The sequence below is a fragment of the Pan troglodytes genome, chromosome 1 (genome assembly GCF_028858775.2).
Source record: "Pan troglodytes isolate AG18354 chromosome 1, NHGRI_mPanTro3-v2.0_pri, whole genome shotgun sequence".
NCBI classification, from domain to species: domain Eukaryota; kingdom Metazoa; phylum Chordata; class Mammalia; order Primates; family Hominidae; genus Pan; species Pan troglodytes.
The window spans coordinates 138,897,465-138,910,611 of record NC_072398.2 but is presented as its reverse complement, the minus strand read 5'-3'; the positions used below and the strand labels follow the sequence as shown (position 1 = coordinate 138,910,611).

General features: G+C 36.8%; 1 protein-coding gene across 17 annotated transcripts in view; it reads right to left on the bottom strand.

Moving 5' to 3' along the window:
* The window catches only part of GLMN (glomulin, FKBP associated protein), a 195,505-nt gene that overhangs the window by 10,410 nt on the left and 171,948 nt on the right, over window positions 1-13,147 (bottom strand). For 12 of the 17 annotated variants that reach the window (XR_010146563.1, XR_010159737.1, NM_001246440.2 and 9 more), the window contains 8 exon segments: window positions 12,948-13,001; window positions 11,321-11,351; window positions 11,129-11,218; window positions 9,918-9,959; window positions 9,638-9,711; window positions 7,780-7,864; window positions 6,849-6,958; window positions 6,086-6,149 (listed from right to left, as the gene is read on the bottom strand). Coding sequence is in view for 13 of the 17 variants with exons in the window: in NM_001246440.2 (NP_001233369.1) it covers window positions 6,086-6,149; window positions 6,849-6,958; window positions 7,780-7,864; window positions 9,638-9,711; window positions 9,918-9,959; window positions 11,129-11,218; window positions 11,321-11,351; window positions 12,948-13,001 (550 nt within the window). In the remaining 4 variants the exon portion in view is untranslated. 17 annotated transcript variants of the gene reach the window in all.

Genomic DNA, 13,147 nt, shown 5'->3' with positions numbered 1-13,147 from the left:
CCCACAGCCAATATCATACTGAATGGGCAAAAACGAAGCATTCCCTTTGAAAACTGACACAAGACAGGGATGCCCTCTCTCACCACTCCTATTCAACATAGTATTGGAAGTTCTGCTCAGGGCAATCAGGCAAGAGAAAGAAATAAAGTGTATTCAAATAGGAAGAAAGGAGGTCAAATTGTCTCTGTTTGCAGATAACGTGATTGTATATTTAGAAAACCCCATCATCCCAGTGCAAAATCTCCTTAAGCTGATAAGCAACTTTGGCAAAGTCTCAGGATACAAAATCAATTTGCAAAAATCACAAGCATTCCTATACACCAATAATAGACAAACAGCCAAATCATGAGTGAACTCCCATTCACAATTGCTACAAAGAGAATAAAATACCTAAGAATCCAACTTGCAAGGGATGTGAAAGACCTCTTCAAGGAGAACTACAAACCACCACTCAAAGAAATAAGAGAGGACACAAATGGAAAAACATTCCACGCTCATCAGTAGGAAGAATCAATATTGTGAAAATGGCCATACCGCCCAAAGTAATTTATAGATTCAATGCTATCCCCATCAAGCTACCACTGACTTTCTTCACAAAATTAGAAAAAACTACTTTAAATTTCATATAGAACCAAAAAGAGTCTGGATAGCCAAGACAATCCTAAGCAAAAAGAACAAAGCTGGAGGCATCACGCTACCTGACTTCAAACTATACTACAGGGCTAAAGTAACCAAGACAGCATGGTACTGGTACCGAAACAGATATATAGATCAATGGAACAGAACAGAGGCCTCAGAAATAACGCCACACATCTACAACCATCTGATCTTTGACAAACCTGACAAAAACAAGAAATGGGGAAAGGATTCCCTATTTAGTAAATGGTGCTGGGAAAACTGGCTAGCCATATGCAGAAAACTGAAATTGGACTCCTTCCTTACCCCCATACAAAAATTAACTTGACATGGATTAAAGACTTAAACATAAAACCTAAAACCATAAAAACCCAAAACCATAAAAACCCAAAACCATAAAAACCCTAGAAGAAAACCTAGGCAATACCATTCAGGAAGTAGACATGGGCAAAGACTTCATGACTAAAACACCAAAAGAAATGGCAACAAAAGCCAAAATGGACAAATGGGATCTAATTAAACTAAAGAGCTTCTGCACAACAAAAGAAACTATCATCAGAGTAAACAGGCAACCTACAGAATGGGAGAAAATTTTTGCAATCTATCCATCTGACAAAGGGCTAACATCCAGAATCTACAAGGAACTTAAACAAATTTATAAGAAAAAAAAACCATCAAAAAGTGGGCAAAGGATATGAACAGACACTTCTCAAAAGAAGATATTTATGCGGCCAACAAACATGAAAAAAAGCTCATCATCACTGGTCATTAGAGAAATGCAAATCAAAACCACAATGAGATACCATCTCATGCCAGTTAGAATGGCGATCATTAAAAAGTCAGGAAACAACAGATGCTGGAGAGGATGTGGAGAAATAGGAATGCTTTTACACTGTTGGTGGGAGTCTAAATTAGTTCAACCATTGTGGAAGACAGTGTGGCGATTCCTCAAGGATCTAGAACTAGAAATACCATTTGACCCAGCAATCCCATTACTGGGTATATACCCAAAAGATTATAAATCATTCTACTATAAAGACACAAGCACATGTATGTTTACTGCAGCACTATTCACAATAGCAAAGACTTGGAACCAACCCAAATGCCCATCAATGATAGACTGGATTAAGAAAATGTGGCACATATATATCATGGAATACTGTGCAGCCATAAAAAAGGATGAGTTCATGTCCTTTGCAGGGACACGGATGAAGCTGGAAACCATCATTCTCAGCAAACTAACACAGGAGCAGAAAATCAAACACCACATGTTCTCACTCATAAGTAGGAGTTGAACAATTTGAACACATGGACCACAGGATGGGGAACATCACACACCGGGGCCTGTCAGGGTTCGGGGGCTAGGGGAGGGGTATTAGGAGAAATACCTAATATAGATGATGAGTTGATGGGTACAGCAAACCACCATGGCACGTGTATACCTATGTAACAAACCTGCACGTTCTGTACATGTATCCCAGAACTTAAAAGTATTGAAAAAAAAAAAAACTTAAATGAGCACCCAAAATATGGATTATATAGAATTTTGTGTATGTGTATTTATTATACAAGATACAGTTTTTTCCTAAATGAAAAGCACACTCACACAGACTAAGCAATTCAATTTTAAAATTCCTGATATTTACCTGTGGCCTTTGCCATCTCATTGTTTCCCTTGTCCCAGCTTTCATTCTACATATTATAATTACAAACTTTTTAGAAAAAAAGATGAGTAAACAGATGGATGGGAAAGGATATGAGTACACAGGACAGAAGGTAAGGGATAACATGATTATTGGATATGTATTAGAATAAATTATTGTAATTTGAAACAACTAATAATTATTTAAAGATACTCTATTAAATATCTATTAAATAGATAATATTTGGTATAAAAACTAAGTTGGTTTTACCAGTAAAGATGGGAGCATGTTTGTACTATAATATTCAAGAAAAGTTATATGAAATTCAAGAGTAAGAGAAGGTGCCTGAAACTTAACCAAGGAGATACAAGAGGCATGAAATAGTAGGGTGAGGAAGGAGGGCTTACGAAGAGAATAAGTCAGTTGACAGTAACCCAAAATAGCAAGAAAAGAAATGGATTATTACTCAATTATGAATCACTTTGTTGTCTTTGTATTTGAATGTGATTCTCTTCTTAATCTTCCTGTTCATATTTCTGGCTGTGTGTCTGCTTTTCATCTGACTAATTACCCTCTTAGCACACTTAAGTGCTCAAAAATAGGTACTGGTAGGAGTCCTTTTGAATAAAATGCCCCATATTTCAGCATCACCAGACCATCATTTTGTTTTTTCTGTTCTTTTTTTTTTTTTTTTTTTGAGATGGAGTCTTGCTCTGTCACCCAGGGGGGAGTGCAGTGGCACGATCTCGGCTCACTGCAAGCTCCGCCTCCCGGTTCACGCCATTCTCCTGCCTCAGCCTCCCGAGTAGCTGGAACTATAGGCACCCGCCACCACGCCCGGCTAATTTTGTTTGTATTTTTAGTAGAGACGGGGTTTCACTGTGTTAGCCAGGATGGTCTTGATCTCCTGACTTCATGAACCGCCTGCCTTGGCCTTCCAAAGAGCTGGGATTACAGGTGTGAGCCACCACGCCCAGCCCATTTTGTTTTTTCTTTAACCAAAATCTTCCAAAAACTCAGAAAGTGTCATTTTTTATTAACCACAGTAGACATATTTGCCTCTCAGTTATTGACACGACCTATTGTCATTGCACTCAGGAGAAATGTTTTCAAGATAGACAGGCTTTTAAGCGCCTAAAAGATGTGAGGTTGCCAGCTTGGACTGGGTTTTTGCTAATTTCCCTGGTATAATTCTTATGGTAACTTATAAAGCAATAATTTAGAATATTTGATCCCTTAGAAAAATTATTAAAAACCATTAAATGAGAGATGCCTGTTGGCTGCGCGTGGTGGCACACACCTGTAATCCCAGCACTTTGGGAGGCTGAGGAAAGAGGATCACTTGAGGTCAAAAGTTTGAGACCAGCCTGGGCAACATGATGAAACCCCATCTCTAGTAAAAATACAAAAATTAGCTGGTGTGGTGGTGCCTGGCTGTAGTCCCAGCTACTCGGGAGACTGAGGCAGGAGAATCATTTGAACCCAGGAGGTGGACGATGCAGTGAGCAGAGATCGTGCCACTGCACTCCAGCCTGGGCGACAGAGTGAGACTCCATCTCAAGAAAAAAAAGAAGTGCCTGTAATCCCAGCACTTTGGGAGGCTGACGTGGGAGGATTGTTTGAGCTGGGGAGTTTGAGGCTGCAGTGAGCCATGACTGCCACTGTACTCCAGCCTGGGCAATACAGTGAGACACTGTCTCTTTGAGGGGGAAAAAAAAAAAAAAAGCAGTCCTATAGGCTGGCTGTATCCTTTTCTTCACCATAAAATGTACATGCCAAACAAAAGTGAGGAATTATCTATGGATAGTATAGCAGACATTGCACAATGCTAAACTGCTCTCAAGTCTTCCCTCTCTAAGCAGAGACCAATCTGCTGCCTTTGTATTACTCTGTGTTCCATATCTAACACACCTATCAATCCTAATCAACAAGATTCCTTTTCTTTTTGTCAGGCAAGTCAGATAATCTCTCAAGTAGGTACAGACTTTCTTGATTACTAAAAAAATAAAAACTCATACCCTACCCTAAGGCCACCTTCCTGAAGTCTCAGGGCCTCTACTGCTGATGAATTTTATATTGTAGCTTTTCAATTTTTATCACAAGCTCCTTCAGGAATCAGGATTTAGTTTGTGATTTAGAAAGTTCTGGCCACTGCCTGGGGTCATAGCTATTTCTACCACTTTCCAGATGTTTGCCCTTGTGCAAGTTAATGATCTTTTTTCACCTACATTATCTATGAAAAGTGAAAAATAAAGAGTACTTTTCTTGGTTTTCCATGGTGGCCCATGCCTGGAAGTTACCCCAGCACTTTGGGAGGCCGAGGTGGGAGGATCTCTTGAGCCCAGGAGGTCGAGGCTGCAGTGAGCCATGATTGTACCACTGTAATCCAGCCTGGGCAAGAGAACGAGACCCTCTCTGAAGAATTAATGATATACAGCACTTGGGCAGAATAGTGGTTGTCCCTGGCAGGGGTGAGTGGCACAACGAGGTCAGAATTAACTAGGAAGGGGTACGAGGAACCTCTTGTGATGCTGGAAATGTTCTATATTGATATGGGTTTGAGTAATATAGATCTATGTATTAGTTAAAATTCAGTGAATATACACTTAATATTTGAACATTTCATTATGTAAATTTTACTTCAAAGAAAAACTACAGACAAATATTTAATCAATGTAATGAAATACATGCTGAAATATTTAGGAGAAATTATGCTGACGTCTGCAGTTTACTTTGAAATACATCAAAAAATGAGATAGACTGATGGAGTGATAGACAGAGGGTGGAGTGATAGATACGTGATGAAGTTAGTACAGTAGAATCATAGACTGTAGGTGGTGGGTAAACCAATGATCACTATAAAATTCTTTCAACTTTGCTGTACATTTGAAAAGTTTCACAACAAAATGTTAAAAAAAAAATAGCACCTGATACAGAGTAAGCACTAGTCAATGATGGCAAATAGCTATTTTCAGCTGAAGAGGGATGAACAGGGGGTCAAATCACTGAATCTACTATAGATCTGTCAGGAAGGAAAGAGACTGCTACTTTTCTCATAAACTTTCATCCCAAATCACGATTTACCTAATTTAAAAAAAATTTTCTTTGGCATCTTTATATAAAAATGAATTACTAAGAAAAAACCAATTAACAACACATGATTCAGGTAGTTCTAGCTAATAGAGGTGACACATATAGGGAAAACAATGATCAGAACAGGGTAGAAAGAGAAGATAAAAAGCAAATATAATTTTACTGTATGACAAATCTCCCTCAAATAGTTTTCTATTTATTGAATACTTCTCTATTTATTGAATACTTCTAATGATGTGCTATTTTTAAAAAATCCAACTTCCTAAACATATCTAAAAGGTGCTGTTAACAAATTCTGTTTTAGTGCTGAAAATACTTCAATTTGTCATGTCTGATGAGGCAATATTAAAATATCAGATGATTTTATATAGCTCATGAGCTATAGGTGGAGGAAACTGAACAAGACACCATATGTACATTGAGCTCCACAAGGTTAGTTGACTTAGGACCTGCAACTTATCCACCCAACAGGACTAAGTGCTTTCAGCAAGAAAGCAGACGTACAATAGGAAATGGAAAGGGAAAGGAAAGCTGGATGTGGGGTGGTAAATGCTCCTGGGAATTAACTTCAGGTTTCAGAATAATTGTTGGCACTCTTCCCGGCCTTTATAGCTGGGTAAGATATTAAATATTGGCTTTAGGTACTGAATATCTGAAACATTCCTTATGCCTTTTGAATATACTCACAGTTTCTTTTCAAATACTTCACTTACTTGATTGTCATTTTCATTATCTTTGATAACCAAATACCTCAATAAATTTAATGAAGCCATAATCCTGTTAATTAAAAATATGTTACTTACAGTATGGTTTTATATAGTCAACAGCAATCTCAATAAGCTAAAACTTTGGTCATATTTTTATAATTAGGTTTGCCAATAGAAACTATTTCCATTAATATCTTTTTGAGTAGTAATAACTTATCACTCTTGTTTTCCATTTAAGTTTAAATCATACAATTGTGAAAATTATCATCCTTGTTTAAAGAAAGCCTTGTTATCTTTAATATTTGAGAGCATCATCTCTTGCTTTCTGAATTTTAAGATTACTTTTTAAATGCTTTTAACCATTTCTCAATATCCATTCCAGTACACTGAAACTGAAAGTATATGTTCTATATGAAAAAAAAAATGACCTGGAAAACAATAAAGCAACAAAACCTAAACACATAAATTACATACACAGATTTTTAGTTTTAAGTCACAAGTGCTGTCATTGCAAATTTCTATGGAATGCTGGGTACATAAAAGCTATCAAATCATAGTGCTGGTCATTCATCTAGAAAGAGGAGGTTTTAATTTTGTTTCTACACATTATCAAATCACTTAAATATGAAAAATCTTTATGTAACTTAATGAATTAGCCATAGATCATAAAATCACAGGAAAAGACATTTTATTACTTTAGGTTCCCTAAGCAGATGTTTCACATTTTATTCTGAATTTACTATGTGAACTTTGGTAATGGTCACCTCACCTATCCGAGTTTTGCAGTAAATCTGTTTCTGCACCCTCTGGGAGAAAAAGTACCAAATCAAGAAGGGAAATCAACTGTGGTCCTGTAAACCATTTGTTGTTACGTGTTCTCTGAAAAGCAAACGAAAAATTGAGAAAGCTTTATAATTCATGTAATTCATGTGTTTTTCTAATACCTTGACACTACAAAAATGAAGCATTGCACATTTAAAATACAGTTTTTAACTTTAATTTCCATACTTTCATTCACTTTCTAGACACCAGGAACGAACCCTGCCAGTTTGAGAACACTGGTCACTCTGTTTTCCATTTAGAATTACTGAGCACTCAGAAACAGAAGAGACTTAAGTTTCCATTCATTTTTCAGAAGCATATAACAAAGCAAAAATAAGCCACAATATCAGCTCAAAGAGGCCCAGAGTGATGACTCACACCTGTAATCCCAGCATTTTGGGAGGCCAAGGTGGGTGAATCACTTGAGCTCAGGAGTTCAAGACAAGCCTGGGCAACACAGTGAAACTCCATCTCTACAAAATCAAAATTCAGCCAGGCGCAGTGGTGGACACCTGTAGTCCCAATTACTCGGGAGGCTGAGTTGGGAGAACTGCTTGAGCCCAGGAGGTGGAGGCTGCAGTGAGCTGAGATCGTGCCACTGCACTCCAAGCTGGGTGACAGGCGTGAAACCCTGTCTCAAAAAAAACAAAAACAAAAACAAAAACCTCAAAGAATACAATTTAAACTTATAGTTAACAAAATTTCCAAATTCAGAGTTTTTAAAACATAGTAGAAATAGGGGGAAAAATATGCCTTAATAGTATTTAAGTAATAGTAATACTAGAGATAGAGCAATAACTCACATTAATGTATTCTACATATGAATAAATATACCCTACGAAATAAATTGGTAATTGACACTTTGGCTATGTTCTTACCTTTAATGACATGTCAATTTGATTTTTGATATTTTGAATAATAAAAGCCTCCACACCTGAGTGATTACTTGTATTCAGTAAGCACCTTGAAAGCAAAATTACAATAGATGTGAAATTATCCTGGACAGCATTAGAATTAAATGGTGATAAAAGTTTTACAAATTCAAAGAGGCCATGTGTTACTTCTAGGAATAAAAACCCCACAGTAATGGTAATTAGCAAGGTGATCAACCAATTACAAAGTCACCTGTAATAGTTATTGCTCTCACTAAATGGTAAATTCTTATTTATTTTATTTTTTTAGACAGAGTCTCGCACTGTCGCCCAGGCTGGAGTGCAGTGGCACAATTTTGGCTCACTGCAACCTCCGCCTCCCGGGTTCAAGTGATTCTCCTGCCTCAGCCTCCTGAGTAGCTGGGATTACAGGCGCCCGCCACCATGCCTGGCTAATTTTTTGTATTTTTAGTAGAAACAGGGTTTCACCATGTTGGCCAGGCTTGTCTCAAACTCCTGACCTCGTGATCCGCCTGCCTCGGCCTCCCAAAGTGCTGGGATTACAGGCATGAGCCACCACACCCGGCCGGTAAATACTTATTTATAACTGGATCTTCCAACAAGCCATTTCTATCAAACCAAAATTTGAATATTTTTATGAACATAGTTACAATAATTTAACATGGCAAGAAAGGGCACTAACATAATGGTCTAAAAAAATCCCCAAATTATTTCCTGTGAAAGTAGTCTAGTGCTAGAGTAGCTTAATTGCAAAAAAAAAAAAAAAAAAACTAGATATGACTAGCTTAAGAAAGGGAATTTATTGGTAGAGATACAGATAGAACAGAATAGGAAAGCTGGTATAATACCTAAGAATTGAGATTTCATAAACTTGCTCTCACTATCAATAGAAAACAAGAAAAGATAGAATCAAGAGTGTTGGCTGGGCATGATGGCTCATGCGTGTCATCTCAACACTTTGGGAGGCTGAGGTGGGTGAATCGCTTGAGCCCAGGAGTTTGAGACCAGCCTGGGCAACATGGCAAAACCCCATCTCCACAAAAAAATTAGCTGGGCATGATGGCATGCACCTGTAGTCCCAGCTACCTGGGAGGCTGAGGCGGGAGGATCACCTGAAGCTGGGAGGCCAAGGGTGAAGGCTGCAGTGAGCCATGATCACACTGCTGCACCCGCCAAAAAAGAACAGTACTAATATTGGCCAATCCCAAGTAAGACATTTTAGCAAATCCAGCCTGATGCCCAATTTTATCAATAAAGTTTTACTGGAACACACCCATCCCCAATACAAAGTCAAAGTTGAGCACTTGCAACAGAGACTGTATAGCCCATAAAACCTATATTTACTATTTGGCTCTTCACAGAAAATTAATTAGAAAGTTTACCAATCTTTAACTTAGAGAGTTGCTAGAATCTTATCCACCTCAAAGAGCAGTATTAGTAAGCTCTTACTATTAACATAGTGCATAGCCTATCAAAGTTGTGATTCCAGAGCCATCAATTTGAACTGTGAGTAATGGAGATTAGTGACATACATAAAGTTCCAGCAGGAGCATCATCAATCTCAGTTTAATTATTTTTAAGTCTATTTCAAATTTAGAGTATTCCAATTGATTGAACTGCAATATATACTATTAGTCATACAAAATATAGACATATATATAGTATGTCTGAAATATTTGATTAACCCTTTCTCTAGCCATCACTGAGAATTTATAATATGGGTTCCAACCAGTTGAATTACATGTAAAACATACCGACATACTATGCCCTAAAACAATTACATGGCATTAACATGACTTTTAATCAACCACACACTTAGCAATTAGCCATGCTTGATACATACCTAAATAATGTATATTTGCCTTGTGAATCCAACTTGTTAATATACAGCTGAAGCATAGCTAAACTCTTTTTCCTCTAAAACGGAACAAACAATATTATTATATAAAATGAATAAAGCTTACCCAGACTTCATCACTATCCATTTTATGCATGTAATACATCCACACTTGTACCTCCTAAATATATAAAAATTTCACAAATTAAAATTTTTAAAAAGAAAATTATTTGTCAAATTTTCTCACTGTAACTCATTATTCTTTAGTCACCAAATATTTACATACCAGCGTCTCAATGGGGCAAAGTGTCATTACTTTCACTAAGCCCTGGAAATAAAAAAATGTAAAATTCAGATGTAAACAGATTATACTGACTGCAAACAAACAACTATAATACATCAATAGGATACTAAAAATTCAGAGAAGTGAGGGTAGGAGATTTAAAAGTGAAGTAAATTAATTTTTCCCTAAGCCTTCCATTCCAGAAAGCTAACTACAATTGATTTTTTAAGTGATATTGAGTGTCACACAGTGTACTTTTAAAAGCAAACGATAATTTTCAATTATGTCTACGGTGGCAAGAAAATGAAATCAAATCTACAGAAATATAATTTATTAATTAAAAACAATCAAACAATATGTTAACAAAAACCATGTTTTTCTATTTAAATATTAGGAAAACCAGTTCCCACACTGAAATCTAAGGATTTCCTTGGATATCATAACTAACAAAGAGGATTGGGCAAAATAAACCATAGGAGGGAAAAACAAAATGTGTATTAGTCTTTCTGGTAATGAGTCAGTGGATGCCTTAGATGGAGTCCTGAGAACTTGAGTTATGAGAAACATAAAGAAGCTTCATTTTCCAAGATCCCTACAGAAATAAAGTGTTAAAAGAAGAAAGTTATGCTTTTCTACTGGATGCTGTGCTATCAATAATGATGGCCTCTAATAGCTATTCGTGTTTAAATAAATTAAAATTTAAATTTGAAACTTAGTTCCGGCTGGGTGTGGTGGCTCACACCTGTAATCCCAGCACTTTGGGGCGCTGAGGCAGGCTGATCACGAAGTCAGGAGATCGAGACCATCCTGGCTAACACAGTGAAACTCCGTCTCTACTATAAATACAAAAATATTAGCTGGGTGTGGTGGCGGGTGCCTGTAGTCCCAGCTACTTAGGAGGCTGAGGCAGGAGAATGGCATGAACCCAGGAGGTGGAGCTTGCAGTGAGCTGAGATAGCACCATTGCACTCCAACCTGGGCGACAGAGCAAGACTACACCTCAAAAAAGAAAAAAAAAATAGTTCCTTAGTCACATTTCAAGTGTTCAGTTTGGCTAGTGGCTTTCATATTGTCAAAGTTCTACTGGACAGCATTACACCAGAGTTTTCAAAGGTTGCAGAGAAAAGAGTGGGAAAGGAATCAGAAAAGACCTTACTTTAAGTTCAGAACAGGGAAAGGGCTATTTTCAATATTAGAATACATATTTTATTTACCTGAGGTACAGTAAGAAAACTCTTGATTTCTAAGTACTGGTAAAGTAGACTATTGTCTTCTATTCTCAATAAACTATTCTCCAGCAGCTCCTACAGATAAAAATATATGCAGATACATATATAGTGAAGTCAACAGCTGTTATTTGTTGACATAACTATGTATTTAAGTTATAATGGGAACAAACATCTTACCAATCCTTTGGAGATAACAGACTCTTCTGTTCTGAAAAATAATATTAAAATTTATCACGAATTTGTAAACTATTTTAGAATGATACTTCATCTTATGAAAAATACAGCAAAAATTGAAATTTTAACACTTTTAAAATGCATATCATTAAGGAGAAATTCTGTTGAAGAACTTGATCAAAAGTTTTAATCCATCTTTGATCTGTCTTTTGGTTTGGCTAAGGCCACTAAATCTGACCAAAATAAATCTACTCAGGGATTATTTCCTAACTTCAAAACAATAGATCTTCAACAGCAAGTGCTAAGAAACTAACTAAACCTGATATAACCAATGCTATATATTCCAGTTGATTATTCTGTAAAATCTTTCCAATTCTTTTTATTCAAAAAAAGACTCAATGACTCTGCAGTTTGGAAATCTCAAGAATTTAGGACTTTTAGATTCAAAACAATACATATTATCACTGTATGAATAACAGAAACTAAATGTAATGAATATAAAATCATTAAAACATACATAATACAGCAAATTTACAGAATTAGTAACTACTTGTGCCAGGAGACCCGTGGAAATTCCTGCCTTGTATGCTGAGGCTCTGGACATTGCCATGTTACAAATCTTCCTTCACCTGGTAAGAGATGGGACTGATAAACTGTCACTAGTGTTCATAGAGGATAATTGCAAAGCCCTAACTGATCTCAGGGGATAATTTAAACACGTTACATGTTATAGTGAAAGAAAACAAAGCATATAGTTTTGTGAAATTCTTTAATTTCTGTCTAGAAATTATGTATACCTGTTACTCTGTAATTTCCTTTTTTTTTTTTTTTTTTTTCTTTTGCAACAGGGTCTTACTCTGTTGCCCAGGCTGGACTGCAGTGGCATGATCTCTGCTCACTGCAGCCTAGACCTCCCAGGCACAGGTGATTCTTTCACCTCAACCTCCCAAGTAGCTGGGACAACAGGCAGGCGCCACCACGCCTGGCTAATTTTTTATATTTTTTGTAGAGAGAGAGACTGGTTTCGAACTCCTAGGGTCAAGCAATCCTCTCACCTTGGTCTCCCAAGGTGCTGGGATTATAGGCGTGAGCCACCGTGCCTGCCTTTTTTTTTTTTTTTTTTTTAAATAGAAAGTCCTGCTGCTTAGCACCTCAAATGAGAAAAGTTGTAATTGAATGACATCACTGTCAATAATCTAAATTATAAAAGGTGGAAGTCAAGACACCTCCTTCCTTTTGATGCAATTCACAGACTGTGTCCATGAAGGAAAAATATGGATGAACTTCTTTTATTGACTGCCCTTCCTTAAGATGGAGGAGGATGCAGTGGGGTAGAGGTGTTTTAATTTACCAACTTTTGGAATAAGAGAAGAAACCTTAGAAACAGATGACTGGAAAAGCCCTTAAGACAAAATCTTAATACTGTCTTAAGTTTAAAATAAAACAGACTTTGGTGTAAAACCTCCTTGACTCATTTCTGTCTCTCTCGTGAATTATTTGCCTCGCTGTTTTATAAAATAACCAATTAATTAATTAGAGCTTAGCAAAGAAAAGGCAGTCTCCGCTGATCTTAACAAGGACTATTTTAACACTACTATTTCATTTTGAGATACCATCTAAACGATCTTACCTTTGCAAAAAGACTTCAATGTGCCCCATATTAAACTGCAAAAGGTACAATGGGCTAAAATAGAAACAAAACAAATATATATATTATACACACACAGAGATATGTACACACATACATATTGTTATGGGTTGAGTTGTATCTCCCCCAAAAAAGATATGTTGGAGTCCTAACCTCTAGTATCTCAGAATTTGACCTTATTT